Below are 19,984 nucleotides of genomic sequence, written 5' to 3'. Positions count from 1 at the left end.
AGTTCGCTCCCAGCAGTCTTGTCCGAGCTTGTCCTGCGAGTAGGTAAGCAGTTGCTTTATCGTTACTTCAGTTTGCCGACACTGTCTGGTAGGATTTCTAAGATTCCAGAATGTACTGTCTCGTTGTTTTACCGCTCATTCCTGCCTATTAAGATGTTTATTACCACTCAGTGACAATACGCTCGGCAGCTACAGTTTGAAAGATTTGATCCACAGCCAAGATGGCGTTGGACTAGAGTTATGCATTAGAATTTTTAGTTTTGCCATTCTTGTTTAGGAGATGATCATGGCTCACTTAAATAATTGAGCAAGAAACATGCTTCAGTTTTTACTGTTTACATAATTTTTGTTTTGTTTTGATGTAGTCCCTGTCCAGATTAGAATTATCCTTTGATGGGAAATCTGGGGTCCTTCCTTGGTCTTGCTATGATGTTTACAGGCTGGCGAGTCAGCCATATTGTTTATGTTCAATCAATACAGTTATAAGGTGGTGTACATAATTGCCGATTTGTATCATGCATGTCTCAGCTCGCTTTACACCTTCATCTGGTTGCTATTTTTTCATTGCCTGTTAGACACGTGTAACATGCCATGAAATGTTGTTTCAATTATGATTATAAATATGCACTCATATTACCCAACATGTAAGTCACTTTTCGCTCATATTACACGATTAGTGAGAAAAACACACACACTTGTGGTTGAAGGGTAACCGCGTATTTGCGTTTATTACATTGGAAAAGAAATCATCTTAAACTCTAGGTTCTGTACATTACTCAAACTCGGAGTACAATGTTCCGTGTTGTTTACGTCTGTGTCCAACGGCAACAACCAATTAAAATGTAAGAGTTTGTGTACGTGGGAAGCTAAGTGTCTGTGTTCGCACTTTCTGTTTGAGGAGATCAAGTAACTGGTTGTCGTATATTATGGTTATGGGAATGTTTTACCGGTGTTCAATCATCGTTATCTGTGAAGTAAGAGCAGTCCATTTAAATAAAATTTATTTCGCTGACATTGTCTCTGATCAGTGGTTTGTCTGACCACTAAGTGGATAACACAATCCCATTAAAAATACCAAGTATTTCAACATCATTCTTTGCGAGCATAGTCAACAGCTTGCTGGTATCTCAGGTCTACCCGCCCTCACTCACACAATTAGCGACAGTTTGAGTGCCTTTAGGTTCTTTATTAGGAAAAAAATAATGTTAGCGATCATCCACAAGATTCGTTAAGAGATTCGTTGAACGTTCAGTTCGTCCTCTGAACAAAATAATGCATTTTAGGCAGTATTTACCCAAGAAAGCGCAAACAGGCACATGTGGTATAAATATTATCAAACCGATTAAAATAGGACAACGATTGTTTATCTAAAGATATATGAAGGCTCTGACTGGCATATGAAACGTGTAGGTGGAAGAATTATCACTGCTGAAATATTTACATTATGAACTAAATTAGTTATTAAACTATATAATTATGACCAAAAGGTGCTTTATATCGCAGTTCAGAATTTTAATCATTTGATATTAAGCCTTTGTTACAACGTGTTGTTTACTGTAAATGCAAAGTAAAAATGACATCAATGTAAAATATTAAGAAACTTTATAATCTTATAATGTTCCAAGGGTCTCCTAATCACCAGTGGTAGTAATAATAAAAACTGGCTTTTGGAATGTAAATTCAGTAAAAACTACCTTTACATACCAGCTTTTACTTTCTGTCAGTTTGCCATCGTCTTTGATCCTCTCAATGACAAGCGTATCTAGTCTTGGATATTACCTAGCCATACTTTTGTGCCTGTTTCTTCTCCTGCCTCCTTGTGTTGTTTACTTCATGATTGTCCTTGCACTTTCTTATAACCTGAAAACGTGTTCATACTTACCTGCTCTTGTGTATTATTTACTGTGATCAGAGGGTTTCCGTAGGACTGTTTCTCGCTTCCTGCTCGCTGATGTAGATTCTGCAAGAGAAAGGAAATGACTTATCGTATTATCACCAAAGGAAATACCGGTTTTTTTTTCTCATTCATTCCCATAGATTGTGAAGCTGATGCTTTGTCAAACAAGTCGGCAAGTTCTTAAATTCTGCTGACCAGTCCTTCAACAGCAAGCTACCTGTGACCTTTAAGTGATGATTATTTTCCTTGATATTTTGACCAAAGCAACAGAAAACTGAAATTCTCTCTCTCTCACACACACACACATATCATGGTTATTTTGTAATCAAACTGTAAGGAATGTCTCGGATATTTTTTCAGCTTCTGACTTATTATCAATCATCAAACATTGCTCAACAGGAATTAGGTGAGTTACTTACCCTGACATTGTAAGCTGACGGCTGATGATCCGCCCTCTACCCCCTTGACGGTGAGTAGCCAGTGACGGCCCTACCAGACTTAGAGTCACAGCTATGTCAGTGAGGTATAACACCCAAGCCATGTAAGAACTACTAGACAAAAATTAGATGCACTAGACAAAAATTAACCGAGATCGTAGGTTACTTCTGAGATCCCTGGTTTACAGATGCTCTCCCAGATGACTCACATGGCGGCAGGGTTAAAGGTTGTATCATTGACTAAAGTACTTATAGCAACAGAACCTAACCACATCATTACAGTTCCCATACAGTAATGAATATCTCTCGTCAATATTATTGACAAATATGAATCAAATAGTTCGAACCCAGAACGTAGCATCGGCTAATTCTGTTTAATACAGTGAATACATGTACTAGCAGAACAATTGTGTAGATCGTTTGATAGCAGACATGGACAAAAAGTACATATTAGCACATTACATGCGCTGATATGTTTGTTAGTTTGTTTCACGTTACTTTTCTATTTTGTGTTCTCTCCACCAAATAAAGAGGAAAAACTTGGCTGGATACACAACAGCTCTCACTACTGGAAGTCTTCTTGAAAAGGCCAAAGAAAAAGCAGGTACACATATAGTCTTCAGAAAGTTCCAGTCATATCTGTTGGGTTACATGTTATTTATCTCTACGTTCACACATTAAAAAACCGTAAAATGTTCTCAAAGTGTCGTGCTGTCCCATAGCCAGTATGTACGTATGTATAGTCGTGCTGTCCCATAGCCAGTATATAAGTATGTACAGTCGTGCTGTCCCATAGCCAGTATATAAGTATGTACAGTCGTGCTGTCCCATAGCCAGTATATGAGTATGTACAGTCGTGCTGACCCATAGCCAGTATATAAGTATGTACAGTCGTGCTGACCCATAGCCAGTATATAAGTATGTACAGTCGTGCTGTCCCATAGCCAGTATATAAGTATGTACAGTCGTGCTGACCCATAGCCAGTATATAAGTATGTACAGTCGTGTTGTCCCATAGCCAGTATATAAGTATGTATAGTTGTGCTGTCCCATAGCCAGTGTACAGATTCCTTGGAAGATCAATTTACTTTGCTGCAGCCGCGTAGAATAATATTAAATAATATTAAGTTCTAGAAGTACTAAGCCATGTGTGTTTAATTGTGAGGAATGTAGGGGTTCAGACAATGTAATAACAGATGGACAATGTTAAAGTTTGCTTAGTCTTGAAGTACTGACCCATACATGTTTGATTCTGAGGAATGTGGGGGTTCAGACAGCCAAAATAAAGTTTTAAAAACTTTCTTTGAGCAGCATTTACAAAAAATATTGGAAATTAATCACGATAAACAACCATATTACATGTTTAGGATTGCATTAAAAGTAATCATGATCTTTGAGTATGTTTTCCCTCACCAGCAAAACATTTGAAGATAACTTCGCCACCGTTCATCCTAGCACTGACAAGAGTAAAGTACCACAATTAGATAACTTTAGCTTTTCGAAGATGACGGGTAAAGTAGCAATATTTAAAAGCACACATCCTATTCTTTGTACAGTTTCTTCGAAGAATTTTCAATGAAACTGCAAAGTTTAGTAGCGCATACACTCCAGTACTTTCACAATGAGTTCAAGAGGGGAAATTATTTTAGTAATATTTTGTTCAAACTGAGTTTGGCATGTGCGATAGTATTTTAACGTGAGTACAGAAGGAAAAACAACTTCCAGTAATATATTGCATAAACTTTAAGTACTGCATGAAATATAGGATATAATATGTTTTGGTAACTTAAACACAAATAATTTACATATCTGTATTAATTTTCTGGATAGTGTTCCTGTGAATAACAACACTATTTGAGTTTATATTATTAATGCTGCTGTTTTTGGCTAAACCACTTTAAAAACATATTTATTCCACATTTTCCCACTTACACTAGCAATCTTTTTTTATTATTTCAATTATTTTATCAATCCGCAGAATTTCCATCGTCTTTTAAAAATGGCCACAACATTCGAGGATTAACATGTTTCAACTTGATTTATGTTACAAAGCAGTTACACTTTTAAGCATTTACTTTACAGATTCTGAAATTCTGCAGCTTTGTTTTCTATTCATTGCATACAGAAAATAGTGAATGGACATGATAGATTACTTATTGAGTGTAACTGTAACTGTAATACCTTACACGCGCCCATTTCCTTCTTTCTTCCTATCTCCTAAAATCTCACAACCTGTTTTCCCCAGTTGCAAATATTGCAAAAAAAGGCATAGTCACCTTATAGACTTTGTTTTATCTATTTTCTAACGAAATCTCTATGCTTTTATTATTATTAAGCCTATACTGACTTTAAGAGTAGCACAACTGTCTTACACTATCAAGCAAATGGCGTGTGTTGTGATAGCCATACAACAACCCTTATAAGTCTTCTCCCCATCTCATGTTCAAAACACTTTATATTGTCACTTCAAAAAATAATGACTATGCTTGGGCAGCCTATGAGGCCATGGAGGAGCCCGACACAGAAATGGTGACGAAATCCAAAAAGGTGGCGAGGCAGGAGCAAAAGCAATATTTTCAGGAGAGTTTGCAGCTAACGCATCTCCTATCTGAGCTATCTGAGGATGAGGATGAGGATGAGGATGAGCTGCATCACCTCCAGAAGACGATGCAGCAGAAGCGACAAACTGCATTGGAACCAGGAAGGAACCCAGTTTCTGAAGCTACTAACCCACTAGCTTTGCAGGCTGGGAAGGTACCTGCCTCGCAGAAGAGTAGTTCTGGAAGACCGGACTTAAAGGAGGGTCATAGTGATCCGTTTTACATCTACCCTCCAGAGAACCTAATAATACATCATCCTCTAGCACGGGCCAGATGGCAGAAAAAAGGTGAGAGGCTAGCCTCGAGAATCTGCCTTATATATAGTTTACACGATGGGAGACTTTAGCAGAATGATGCTGAGTTAACATCACTATTTACTGGATGGGTCAGATCTTCAGATTTTCTCCTTTCATATAGAGGATTTTCCCGTCGTTGCCTTGTCTAGATGCCACAGCTGCTTTATCTACCTCAGATTGTTTAGTGCTGACCACAGGTTTAAACAATTTTTACAGTTCTCTTCATCAGCTTTCACCAAAGGATAATGTGAGGAGGAACCCAGTGAACCACAAATATAGCGGAAATAGGAAATAAAAACTTGCATCGTAGTTCTTCTTACATAAATAGGGGAAAGTATGTTTTATACTCACACATTTATTCAATTATTTGATTCAGGAGAAGAAGTAAGATTTTATTTTATGAGTGAAGAGGGAAGTAAGCATAAGTATCATTGTTATAAAATGTTAGATGTTTTCTATGCTATTTTCTATATTCATGCTTTTGTGCTCAGGAACATTTTTAACGAAAAAAGAGACTGAGCCACACATCAACATGTACCCAACAGCTAAGGTATGAAGGTAAAATGTCGTTAAAATGTATAAAAATATCGAATTTCTCTTGTCTACGTATTCTGTGTTGATTACAAAAGTAGTAGCTGCTGTTGATTAATTACATCTGCTTCATTTGACATTTCTCTTTGTCACGGCAACTTGGTTTTAACATTGATGTTCTACCGACTGCAAATCCCGTTTTCAACAAACAATTGTTTTGTCAGAGTCATCATCAGTAGTGTTATCATCAATTAACGACATCCCAGTCGGTCTCATCATCTGCTGATGATTACTTCCTCTATTCAACTTTTTAAATGAGTGACATTTGGCAGACACTTTCTTCTTCTCTGGACCCATCGTTTGTAATTCTCTGCTACTTTCTCGACATTTGTACCTTTCTAGTCACAAAACCAAGCTCACTTTCATAATCAAGCGAAGTCTTCAATTGCTTCCTCATCATCCACGCACTTCATGTTTCGCACGGTGTAATCCATTTGCTTTTGCGTGTTTTTTTATAAATTGTATGATAAACTGTTCGTTTGTTATCTTTCATTGAAGTCGCTCCACACAGATAAATTAGTTATGCGAATTATATTATCGCTTTTTTATAACCTGTGTACAGGATTTCACACTAGAAGAGAGCCAAGAAGCCTGGATACAGTGGGTGAACGACGCCTTTCCTAATCTTCATGGCACCCAGTTCTGGCTTCCAGTCTGTGCACAGGACTTTGCTTCGTTGTATTGTAACGAGGAACAGTCAACACTGGACACTTCCCACCAACATGCTCCTTGGTACAACTCGGTCAAAAACGACTCAGCCTTACAGCAGGTGTTGCTCTGTCTGAAGGAAAGATCAGAAGCAAAGGACGAGGTGATGTTTGTACTCAGTCAGCTGTACTTTGGACAAAACCCCGGCGAACCTTGTTACTCAGCAGCAGCTGACTATTTACCTCCACCCGACAGTGTCCCTCCTGCTCCACTAAGAAACTGGGAAGAAGGCGACTTTGACCTGCTCATCATTCACCAAACCTACGGTCTTGTCGTCTGCGAGGTGAAGGCCTTTGGCGATAACTCATCTAAGAGTGGCATGTCACAACAAGATGTAGACAGCAAGATACGAAGTAAACTCAAAGAGGCCATATTACAGGTGGACAGGGCGGAGGCCGTGTTGTCACACCTGGTGTCAGACATCGTCCCAGGCCTGCGCATCACAAAGACAATTGCTTTCCCGAACCTTACAGGTCATCAGGTACAACAGGCACTTGCTGAGGATCCGATACTGACTGAGGTAACATTGAAATGTTCATGCTATAAAATCATTTCATATGCTCTTACAAGTACTGTGAAATAGTTTACTAATAGTTTCTTGCATCGTTGGAGGTCAGCACATGGCACTCGCTGAAGATCCCCGATCTACTGAGGTAAAAAAAATTTCTTTGTCACAGATACCCAAGTATCAAGTGTATCCTAAATAATGTGGGTTGCCATTGAGCCTGCTAGCTGAATGTTGATATTATCCTTCATCCGTGTTTCCTTTTTGTGTTTTCATGGGTTCGCTTTCCTTTGTTTATCGCTAGTAGACTAAACTGTGGAGCAGTTAGTTTGGTGATCTATCTAAGGTAGAAGTGGGTTTCCTCGTAATTTATAATCGACTTTTTTCAACTTACTTTATTGTTTATTAAACAAGTACTCTGATTGATGGATGAATCGTCTGCCCTGCTACAATTCGGACTTTTTTCGACTACTGTGCTTAACTTTTCATCTGGGACCTTGGCAAACTGTGTGAGAGGCTGTCACAAGGGTCGCCTGAACACATGTCGCATGCTCGTCCACTGATCCAACAGCTGACAACGCAACCACTAGCCATCTCTCAAGTGCACTACAGCCGCCATCCCCCTCTCCCCTTCCCATATTTGTTTTTAAAGTCCTCGTCATCAGCTCCTATTCCTCTAAATCCTTTCCAGTTCTCTATGGTGTTCCCCAAAGTGCCTGTCTTCTACATTCCCCTCAACCCCTGTTGTTGGTCTTAGAATTCCGTGTGTCAGGGCAGGGTAGTGCAAGCTACACACACATGCCAGACAAGTGAGCATTCTTTTAACACACAACAGAATGATTGCCTGTGGCTGCCTACGTCCTCGTTGTGCATCAGGACTTTACGGCGTACACCACACACAGACACACACATACATATATCTCAACAAACGGTTCTGACTAGAATATGGTCAAAAACATCTTTGACAAGTGAACATCGAAGGCGCGGGGTTCGAAAGGAATCACAAATATCTCGTAATCCAATAGTTTCTACTCTTAATGACATTAATCAATCTTACTCATAAAAATTTCCAAAGTTCGAGTCCTCGATATATCAATTTTTAACCATGCACACTAACTTTTAGCATCATCAAATTATCAGTCACCCATAACGATTCTTACAATACGGCGTCCCACTATCTTAGGGTTGTCGCCCTCCGCATCTCCAGCCATTAGAACCCAGATAACACAGACGACACTTATAATCCTAGTGAATCGGTTGATCCTTCCCAGGGTCGGGGGAGAAAGAAACTCTTTGGTAGCTCCGTGTAACTCAGCGATTGACTGCACTAGAAGGCCGTACACAACACTGGCCAGTGTGTCGGTGAGACGGTTTCCGGAGTCACAACAGAGGTACTCCACGGTTCATTGACTAAAACAAACAGCTGCACATCAGATTTTTAGTTTTAAACACTTTATGGCATCGTTAAATTTATTTACACAATCAGTTTTATAAAAACAGTGCACAACACAATTTTAAAACATAATAAACTAGTTTGTTTTTTTTAAAAAAAGACCGTTTTAGCTAGATTTTCGTTTCCATCAGTACTATTTTTCACTGCACTTGTGCAACACTTCTAAATGACTAGGAGCGAAACTTTAAAAAAATTTGCTTCTTTAGAACAGTTTTAAGTGTTAGAGACATGTTGTGCAGCTATCACCAGACAGGAACTGTGAAAAATGGGTTGTTTCAGGGAAAAAAGAGAAAGGTGCATTTGAGTAATGGTTCAACAATACCTGGTTATTTTACAGGCTCTGTGTCGGTGTCTCGGAGCAACAGATGTTGCGGGCGTCACTGACCTTTGTCTCACCTCTGATCAGCTTTCTGTCTCTGGTACCCCGGGTATTGTCAACACTGACTTTGGTAAATGGTGGCTGCGATGTGTGGTTCGGTCTGGATCTGCAACCGAAATCAGTTTTGGGGATTACCAGAGACTGTTGGCCAGGTTAGTACTAACAGGTTTCAAAAACAGTTATCATATTTGATAAGACACAAGACCATAAACATAATTTAAAGTCCGTACCTAGCGGTCCTATTTTTTAAAAAACGGCTGTCAACAGATTTACCAAAATTTATTCTGTATTGACCAAATACAGAAACAACATATTCAAAACAATTAAACGGTAGCAGACTCCGCAGTATCAGCACGAGATAGCTTTCATAAACAGCCTTTTGAAGACAGAAGGCCTGGTGTCCTAAAACGTGGCAATCACTTGGTCATTAAAGTCTCTCGTTGTAGGACAGTGTAGTTTCCAGAGGAACGAATGATTTCAATGGAGAATAGATAGTGAGCATGGTAGATATGGTGACAGAGGAGCCCTAGGTGACCCTGGGTCATATCACCATCTGATGATCAACTCAGATTTGAACAAACAGACAGTTGAGCGCACGGAGAGGAGGTAGGACATGACTACGTCTTGTTGGCAAAGAACAAAGTGTGCAAAGGAGTTGTAAGGCCAGTTGTACAACACATTTCTACTTTCAAACTCTTTCATACTGTAAAAGTATTTAGATAACACAGTTCGCAACACAAGTTTACACTTTCAAAAAACTGTTTTAAACAAGATAAATCTGCTTAAGCCAAATTTTCGTTCCCGTCAGCTGAATTTTCGTCACTTGTGCAAAGGAGTGACTTTTAAAAAAAGGTTTCATTTGCTTCTTTAGAACAATTTTACGTTTTAGAAACATCTTGTGCAACCAGCCACTGAACTCTCTGTAGTTTGTCAGTTATGTGGTGTGAACATCCAGCAACTAGAGCTCGATAAAATTCTGGAAACAACTACTGAACAAATCAGGACTTAAGTTGTCTGAACTTCTGGGTGAAGTCCGATGGCACTGATGTGAATAATAGCTGACTAATAAACTTTATGACAAATATGGGTTAGAATGGTTGTCCATGGGAGTGTCATTCGAGGGACAGAAGCTGTGAAAAGAATGATTTTAAACTGAAACGAAAAAGATAGCATTTTGAAGTGTTTCAAAATATTTCCATGCTGTGAGGGATTCTAACGCATTAGCTGGGAAATAAATAAAGATGAGGGTATTCGAATTTAGCAGCAGCACAACTTAAATCCCAACATAAACTGGCATGAAATGCTGGGCGACGATGATGATGATGATGATGATGATGATGATGATGATGATGATAGATGATTGATGGATGATGGATTGATTGATTGATTGATTGATTGATGATGATGATGATGATGATGATAATGATGATGATCGCATTCTGTTATTCGACTGTATTGGGCTAACTGCGCAAAAGTCGATGAATAAAATATTTGGAGATGAAATATCGTACACGTTCTTCTAAATTCGAGTAACTGGCCACTCGTAAATCGAGAAGCGGTGTATTCAAATGAAACCCCTCAACTATTCAACCCAATGGAAATTATGTCAAATTGGAAATATTATTTTTTGTTAATCCGAATATTGATACATTATTTTGTGTTTTACTAGTTTGTACTATATTTTTAGATTGTTTCACTGCATTTACTAGATTCTGCGGATCGGCGGTAACAGTGACTGTTCCATGCCTGTCACCCCCACGCCTGTCACTCAAAACCTTGGAGCAACCTTCATCGTCCACGAGCCTGTGTCATGCTGTTATTACATTGTTCCCTGAGCAAGTTCATCTGCTGAACACAGCGACTCCCAGGGTCCTTTTGACTGGACCTCCTGGTACAGGTAAAAGTCTGGTGCTGCAGCTGAAGGCTACAGAATGGCTGCGATGTGGACGTGACGTCTTCATGGTCAGCACCCAGAGACGGGGAGGTGCAGGATGCTTGATCACGTATTGCTTGCTGCAACAGACCATAAAAACACAACTGGCAAAGACTGTGAAATCAGGCCACCTTTATCTTCTAAAATATGACTTCTATAATGATGGTGATATCGAGGAAGCTTTGACTGACTTGTCACTAGCGGCGAAGGGAAGACCGTTGTACGTCATCGTAGATGCACTAGTCTCGCCTTCTGTCAGGTAATCAGTGACATGAGCAGCAGGTAATAAGAAATCAGAAATATGGAGATAATTCTATTGTTGTAAAATGTCTTGAGATGAGAAATACAAAGATTATTGCATGAACGAGTTAGATTACTGTTCGACTGTCTGGTCTGCCCTGGATTCGGATTTCCTCTGAAGGCAGTCTGCTTTTTCCCTACTTGGTAGTACTTGTTGTAGAGGGCCAGCTACTTTGCTGGAGATGCAGCTGTAGTTACTGGTGTTACGTGAAGCACAAACTCCACAGCCCCCTCGACTACGTAATGCAAACAGCTGTAGGCCCCAAATTTTCATGAATACTATATATATATATGTTTTCCTTTTTGAAGCAAAATAATTCTCGTCAGTCTACCACCTCATACAAAGATGTACACATTCATTTTGACTCCTAGCAGGTATTCTAAAATGTTTCTTCCTTTTCTTCTAAATTACCTGTCAGGTGCAAATGGCACAACATCGAACGTTTCCTTGACAAGTTGTTGGCAACAGTTCCGGATGTCCATTGTTGGGCTACAGATTATGACCACAATAACCTCGAGTTTGCACCGTCCGACTGGCAAGTGCAGCATTTAACCAGACCCATCCGATTTACAAAGTCTGTGGAGATGGAATTTGCAGAGTTTCATCCGGGTATTTTCAAGCCATACAGTCCACGTGGGCAGCACGACAGTACACCTGGCACACCAGTCCAGTGGTTCCTTCTCCCAAAACATAATCACAGAAGATTTATCGGCGGCTGTGTTACGTGCAGTAAGCTTGTGGTCAGGTTCCTACAGGGTCTGCTTGCTGGTGCTTCAGGTAAGTAAATGTTGTATTCAACGTTACTTCTGACATCAGTATACGAATACGAATACGAATAGTTTATTTGTTAGGCCTTTGGGCCCATTCAAAAGGATTGTCATGCAACATGTCACAATACATACAGAGTGTTATTAGCGTAGAATAGCTAATTTTCTTTGCCGCTAAATATAAAAACTTGGCAAGATTGGACAGTATTGTTTCATTACTTGTTGACATAAGCATCTGCAGTTTGGAATTATTTGGTCTAGTGTAGTACATTGTCGGAATGAAATTTTTTCTCAGATCTTTGAGGCATGGACAACATAGTATCAAATGAAACTCATCCTCTTCATCAATTTGACACATATGGCATATTTTACTTATATTATTGACAGAATATCTTAAAGTATGTGTCATTATATCTGAAATACCAAATCGAATTCTCACTAATGCATTTCTGATGAAACTATTAACATCTAAACTCAAATACATCTGTCTGTGAGTCACAGATTTAATAGACTTATAGAAACTATACCTTTCACTGCTATTGATTATATAATCCCATTCTTGCCAGTGACAATCAATCAATCTTTGTTTAAAACATTTTATAAAATTACTTACTTATTCCATCCTTGATTTAACCAAACATGTCCAAAACAATATCTAAAAAGAAGTAACCTTATCTCAGATACCCAGTTTTGCTTTCCATTATTGTCTAATCGTTCTAACACATTTTGTAAGCTCTCCATGGGAGTCTTTGTTGCTCCATCCTTGTTAATTTTATCCAATATCTGACACAGCTTATGTATATGCTAACGAAAAGTGGATATCTGCCAAAATCACCGTATATCATCATGTTAGGAGTGCGTGTACCCACACCCAGAATCTTTTCATAGCATATGTGTGAAATTTTCAATTTCTATACAGACATTTTCTATGAAGGCCCCAAACTTCGGCTGCATAACATAAGACATGGTTTAACTTGCATGTCAAATAGTCTGGTAAAAACATTAACAGAATGGTTTCCTATTTTGTATAATGTATTAATGATGCAGAATACTGCTTTCTTGGCCTTAGCAGTTAGGTCTTCAGACGCACGGGAAAAACTTAATCTTGTGGAGAAGTAAAGGCCTAAATACTTATATGTATTTACCACATTTATTTGCATACCTCCCTAGAGCCACCTTTCACTCGCTGCTAAAAATCCCCCTTTTCTAAAAACAACAATATTACTCTTATTTAGATTAACATTTAGGCCCAGTCGTACTGATGCGTTATATAAAGTATTTAGCTGGTGTTGTAGTCCTACTATAGTTTCGGACATCAATACAATATCATTGTCGCGTGTAGCGACGTATCCAGCCGCTCCCAGCGCCGAACAAACCAACACGCACACGAAACGACGCTACAAATATATATTTAATGAAAACAAAATAAAAAAACGAACCCCCCAAAAAACAAAAAACACAAACGCCTCCCAACCGGACGCCAACCGACCTTACCCACAACTCCCGACAGTTCCGTTCCCGCAACAACCTAGGTCAGGCTTCCTCAGCGGCACAGCCACCACCGTTCCTTCAACGGTAGTCACTAACAAGTCTCCGTCTCTTCGACGGTAATCACAGTCAAACTTCCCTTCACGGTACGATAATCATTACACAGTTAAAACTTCAGCGGTACCAGCCACCACCGTTCTTTCAACGGTAGTCACTAACGAGTCTCCGTCTCTTCGACGGTAATCACAGTCAAATTTCCCTTCACGGTACGATAATCATTACACAGTTGAAACTTCCTCCATGATGGTTCTCCATCTCTCTCCCTCGTCGTTCCAAAAAAAAAAAACGTCACCAAAACAAATTACGTCAAACTTCATTGACTCAACAGGCTGAGTCAGCATGCGACACGCGACAATCATCTGCAAATAAAAGAATGAATATTTCCATAAATTCATGTGTAAAGGTTGCCCCATGTTTTCCATTATTCATAATTTCTAAAGCTAGCTCATTAATAAAAAGCGAGAAAAGTATAGGGCTGCACACATTTCCTTGCTTAATTACTTTGTCCACTCAATGTAATTCGTGAAATCGCCTCCACATCTCACACGGGCTTTAACCGATTTGTACATATTTTGGATGCATGTGTGTAGTTTACCATGTATACCATGTTTGGTAAGGATTGGCCAGAGTAATTTTCGAGAGACAGAGTCAAATGCTTTTTCAAAATCAATAAATGCTACATAAAATTTACGATTCATAGCAAATTGTTTCTGGATGATGGCAAATAATGTAAAAATATGGTCAACCGTAGAACGATCTTTCTTAAAGCCAGCCTGGTTCTCCCCCACTATATCATTTAATTCTGCCCATTTTTTAACCTGTTATTCGTAATGTAGCTGTACATCTTACTACTAATATCATTTAGAGATATTCCATGATAATTGTTTGGATCTGAGTAATCTCCCTTCTTATGAATGGGCTGAATAATAGATCTGACATCAGTAGTATTCAAGAGAACTGTTTTAAGAATGAATGACATGTTACTGATGAAACGTTAACTCATCAAACGCAAGTCATTGATGGCGCTTGTTATTACAAACAGCTAGTGTACTTAATATTATTTAAAATAGTTCAAGTTTATGTTAAGTAGACTACACTTGTCAGCTTTATGCGCATTACAGAAATCTAACGACGGAATAGAAGTTACCAAATGCTGTAAAATGGTAGCTTAACGACTGACTCTGGATGTCTAAGCTCTGGATGTTAAAAGACACATTATTACAGTAACATATAAAGTATTTTATATCATACTCCTTGTTACGGCCAAAGAGGAGAGTGTTTGTCTAAACGGGAAATCACAGTGTTGCTCTAAACTGATCGCCAACGTCCCATCTTTTCTTGATTTAGGGATTTGGCTGTCTAGTTTGCGAAATGGCATGGGGCGATCGGCCAAAGTCACAATAAAACTTTTGATGAACTTTTAGCTCATTTTGAATTACACAACAGTTTGTTATTTCTACATCTGCAGCGACTTGTTGCTAACAGTACAGTTGCATTGAGTGCAGCCTTGGCTGCCGGTCGGTGATTGTGAAGAGGCGACTGTTGGTAGGATTTTTCTTCAATGCCTACAGATTCCAGTGTCAGCAGTGTCTCGTGCAGAATGGAAAGTTCACTTCTGGGGTACAGTTGTTTGAGGACACCATGTTCTGTTTCTCGCTTGTAGAAATCGCTCTTGACGATCATGACAACTGCAATAACATTATCACAGTGACATCTGTCAACATCTGGTATAGGGATAAATAAGCACATCAAATTTTGGCCAGAGAGGGATTTTGCGCTTCTTTGTGAAATGGTCTGTGTGAAAGTAGCATACACACTGGTCATTTCAAGTACATCGGCTGTGACCACACCTGTAGGCCAAAGTGCAGAACAGCCGACCAGCTCGAGAACTAGCCGAACTTCAGGTTTTGGCCGTAATATATACAGCAATGTGAGTGGCACTGACTAACAGGACTCACTTCCAACCATGTATCTCATGTCAACTGCTTAAAGCGCTTAATAAATTTTACACAGAGAAGTTTGCAGTTCTTCTTCATGAGACCTTAGCGCATCACCGCCTACTGAGCAACAGTCAGTTTTATGTTGTCTGTCTAAAAATTATGATTATTATTCAGCTATGGTAAATATTTTGCACTGGCTGCCCGTACAAACACTTAGTAAGTACAAACTGTTGCTGAAGTGTAACTGTTTGTCACAATAATTTCCCTGTACCGTATCTCCAATATTACGACAGACTCTTTCTGTGATCTTTACATCCTAAGAACCAACACATTAACGATAAATGTTCCCAACATTATTAGAACTCGCCTCAAAGTTTGGAATTCACTTTCGTAAAATCTCCATTAGATAAATTGTATTAAAAGTTTTTAAAAATACAACACTTGTCTGTTCAAAAAACATTTTCACTTTGTTATTTTTAGCGGGGTCCTTGCACGTTGAAAAATTTCACTGAAGCTGTTTTGATTGAATAATTTATAGTGCGTGACTGTGAACGTATGTGTTTCGTAGGCACACAGACACGCGCACACACATTGTCTTATCTTGTTATCTTGGCATCCCCTGGCTCTCGGTACACACAGCTAGTCTCTCATATCACATCTATCGTGTTGGATGACATTAGGAGTCGCCACTGTACATCATGTCTGTATTAACATTGAAAGAAGATATTTTTATTTTACTATATTATTAATGCAAAATATATGGTAAACGAGCACGCCTTTTGTCCAGTTTTACAAAGATGTTATTGTTTGGATCGGATAGATTGACCAAGAAAGCATCTTCTCTTGTTTTCTTACAAGGACAAATGTAGACCAACGATGGGCAAGCACTGTCAGAGTCATTATGTAACCGTCATCCAACCGTGACCCTCTCACTTCAGCGGTGACAAGCGGGTGGTTTAACCAGTTTTACGTCACAGGATGTTTTTCGAGGGGTGTCAACTATATATCATATTTGTTTAAAACAACCTCACATTCTAAAGAGTAGTAATTAAACATTTTTGAAAACACTGTCGGTACAGCACGATAAATGCAGACTTTCAGAGTTCGAATAATCCGTTATCTTCGTTACTTTCGTTATCTCTGTTTATTGCTGACAATGTTGTGACTGTGTAGCAGCATTACGGAGTACATTTCGCGGCGCTCGTTCGTCGAATCATGTATTTTGTTACCTGATAATTAACTAGTGGCTGACATTCATAGCTTAGTTTTATCACCTATACCTATCGATAACTAATCAAAAAATATGAACCATGGGGTAGGTCTTTAAAGGGTTAACAAGGCTTCATAAATAATGCAGGTCTACTTCATCGTTAATAACTGCTAATAAATATACGAATAATACATGAATATTTTTAAAAGTTTTATTTGAATACCGGCAGAAAACACCACCACGTCCATGACAACTATCATATCCACCAAAAGGGATACTACATCTCTGAGCCTGCGATACAGAGACGTGCTAATAGTGGAAGACAGAGACGACCAAGAGATTGATCTGGAGAAGGCACTGGAAAATGCGGGTATTCCAGTGCAGGACATGAGACGTATCACCGAGGACATGGTGGCATCCAATAGAGACGAGGTGTGGATGGTATCCACAGATGATCTTCAAGGTCTTGAAAGAAAAGTAGTAGTCGTCGTTGGAGAGACACAACTTGACAGATATGTTGGTGCGTTCCACTGCACGTCACAACTGGTGTTCATCTCCCACACAGGTCAGACTTTTTGTTTTAGCATTAGGGATAAAACTGTAAGGGTTTAAAAAAGAGCATTTGGATGTAGCGTTGTATATCCGCATAAGCGATTTTTTTCCATTTTATATTTGCCTAGATATTGCTGTTTAAATGATAATGGATTTCCATACTATGTATGTGTCCAAAATGAAAACTCTTCTAATCTTAGTGTTTTCATATACTACAGATCTACCTGAACCGTGGCCCATTGTGGAAGGAAGGAGGAACAATGATACAGACTGGAAATGTGCAGAAAGTAAATTTTATTTTCATGCTGAAAATATGGATCGCGTGGTGAAATAATTGAAAAGTGATGCTGACAGTAACCTAGACCTGGTCTCTTCTACCCTCGTGGCAGATAAGTAAATTTTGCTCACGGTTAACTAAATTCTTCCCTTTGCTACCATCACCGTGCGTCGGGGATGTCTACTTTGGATTATGTTCTTTCGTCGGAAAGCTGCGACTTACCTAAACTACATCATCCCTAGTACCGGAAAATCAAACTGCTCCCTAGTATTCTGACTCCCATCGCATAGCGAGACTTGTCCATTTACATTTCCATGTCGACGGACTTCCCTCGCGCAAATAATCAAGCTGACATAAAACTCTGTGTGTTTATCTTTTTAAAACTTGACATCTTTACCATGTCGGTCCTTTATACTGTCATGATATTTGATCTCAAGTGGTCAGTGACTTCATGTTGTGGTCAAATCTAGGTTTCCCTAGCAACAAATATCAACAAATAACGTTAATGCTAAAACATTTAAGTCTCAAAATATTACAAGCTTATGTTTATAAATATCTCTATGTCAAATGCCTCCTGTGATATTCATGAGACTCTTGGTTGTTTGTTCAGGACATTTTGTACCGGAGAATAAGCCTGTGTCTCACATAAACACTTACCAGACAGCAAAGGTATGAGGTGACAGTGTCGTTGTGGCGTATACAGGATATAGTTTTGTATAATCTTTATACATTTTCATCATCATGAAACATAATGAATATAGAATTTCACATGGCTATACAGGCAGTCCTCGGGTTACGATACATCAACCTCCCACTGTCGCGACACCTGTCTGGCTCCCTCATTCAGCACAGGTGTTCAGCCGGTGGTAACGAAAGCAAAGGCTGTTCTCAAGGGCTAAGGGTACCGTCTTTCACGGACGTACTCCTGAAGCGATGATGGTGGCCCCTATTAAGTAAGAGGCCGAGACACCAGACTCAGTTCATGCCAGGGGAAAAAAGCATTCCCACTCCTTTCGTCCAGCTCAAGCCTGCTGTCGACCCAGGGCGACCATTGTCCCTATTACTAGCCTTTCATGACATAATAATAAAACAGGGGGTCCTACGAATACCCTAGCTTGGTAAGCAACGTTGCCGACCTAGGCTTGGTATACTAAAGGTTAAAGTCAATTTTTAAAATAACTATTATCGTAGACAACCAAGAAATACCTTTTAAGGAAAAATTACATATAAATACTTTTGTTAATTATATACTTCTCAAAATCATGTGCAGGAATTCAAATTTGAAGAGAGCGGAGATTTATGGATACAGTGGGTTAAAGAGTCTTTTCCTGATCTCCTCCACCTCACTTATTTCTGGCATCCTGCACGTGCAGATCTCGTGCACAACATACAGGACTTTGCTTTGACCTCTCGGAGAAAAGAACATTATGCCTCCCGTACTTCTAAGCAATGTCCTCCTTGGGACAACGACTCAGCCTTACAGCGGGTGCTGCTCTGTCTGAAGAAAATATCAAATACAATGGACGAGGTAATGTTTGTACTGAGTCAGATGTACTTTGGACAAAAGTCTGGCGAACCTTGTTACTCAGCAGCAGCTGACTATTTACCTCCATCCCACAGTGTCCCTCCTGCTCCACCAAGGAACTGGGAGGAAGGTGACTTTGACCTGCTCATCATTCACCGTCGTTACGGTCTTGTCGTCTGCGAGGTGAAGGCATTTGGCGATAACTCATCTAAGAGTGGCATGTCACAACAAGATGTAGACAGCAAGATACGAAGTAAACTCAAAGAGGCCATATTACAGGTGGACAGGGCGGAGGCCGTGTTGTCACACCTGGTGTCAGACATCGTCCCAGGCCTACGCATCACAAAGACAATTGCTTTCCCGAACCTTACAGGTCATCAGATACAACAGGCACTTGCTGAGGATCCGATACTGACTGAGGTAACATTGAAATGTTCATTTCTAAAATCATTTTATATGCTCGTAGGATTAACTTAAAAGAGTTTACTAATGGTTTCTTACTTTTCATCGTAGGGGGTCAGTACATGTGACATCTTTAACATTCAGAAATGTGCGCGGTCATGAAATTCCACACTGGCATGAATCCATACCCCCGGACACTGTTGCATTAAGTCTTAAATTCCACCTTTTTTAGTCGTATCATTCGAATTTAATTCACCTGTAAAATTTAAGATGAAATTGTACTTTTATCTGAACAATTTACAGATTTTGAAGAAAAATCTGAATTCAAATATTATCTTTATTTTATATGCATAATGTTTACCTGCATGCATAAATTAATTAATGCAATAAACCTTTGCAAAATTATTAATGTCGCGTGACCGCGACGAAGCCAGTCGAACTTCAAATGAGCGCAGACCATACACAGAAATGTCAAAGACAAAATTCACGTTACAAACAAAACTAATTTATTAGCCACAAAAATAATACTGATAGGAATCAAAAATCAAACATTCCACACTCTCACATGAACAAATATAGATCAGCACGAACAATCCAACAAACAAAAAATAGATACATTAAAATAAGACAAATCAGCTGCCCTGTGCACAGGCTAATATCAGT

At 39.2% G+C, this 19,984-nt stretch overlaps 1 protein-coding gene across 5 annotated transcripts in view; it reads left to right on the top strand.

The window, feature by feature from the left end:
* The window catches only part of LOC112557458, a 164,655-nt gene continuing 144,671 nt past the window's right edge, over positions 1 to 19,984 (top strand). Inside the window, exons 1-13 of one of the 5 annotated variants that reach the window (XM_025227325.1) lie at positions 1 to 43; positions 2,297 to 2,366; positions 2,866 to 2,938; positions 4,829 to 5,221; positions 5,722 to 5,780; positions 6,384 to 7,049; positions 8,825 to 9,018; positions 10,576 to 11,058; positions 11,519 to 11,877; positions 16,795 to 17,130; positions 17,336 to 17,404; positions 18,005 to 18,063; positions 18,665 to 19,339. In XM_025227325.1, coding sequence (XP_025083110.1) covers positions 4,840 to 5,221; positions 5,722 to 5,780; positions 6,384 to 7,049; positions 8,825 to 9,018; positions 10,576 to 11,058; positions 11,519 to 11,877; positions 16,795 to 17,130; positions 17,336 to 17,404; positions 18,005 to 18,063; positions 18,665 to 19,339 — 3,282 coding nt within the window. In that variant the 5' untranslated portion in view covers positions 1 to 43; positions 2,297 to 2,366; positions 2,866 to 2,938; positions 4,829 to 4,839. Of the gene's footprint in view, positions 44 to 1,954; positions 2,367 to 2,865; positions 2,939 to 4,828; positions 5,222 to 5,721; positions 5,781 to 6,383; positions 7,050 to 7,144; positions 7,183 to 8,824; positions 9,019 to 10,575; positions 11,059 to 11,518; positions 11,878 to 16,794; positions 17,131 to 17,335; positions 17,405 to 18,004; positions 18,064 to 18,664; positions 19,340 to 19,984 lie in introns of those variants that run through there. The other 4 variants (XM_025227328.1, XM_025227326.1, XM_025227327.1 and 1 more) reach the window with 4 other exon arrangements.

Source organism: Pomacea canaliculata, linkage group LG2 (genome assembly GCF_003073045.1).
Source record: "Pomacea canaliculata isolate SZHN2017 linkage group LG2, ASM307304v1, whole genome shotgun sequence".
In the NCBI taxonomy this organism is placed as follows: Eukaryota; Metazoa; Mollusca; class Gastropoda; order Architaenioglossa; family Ampullariidae; genus Pomacea; species Pomacea canaliculata.
This window is presented reverse-complemented; position numbering and strand designations above follow the sequence as displayed.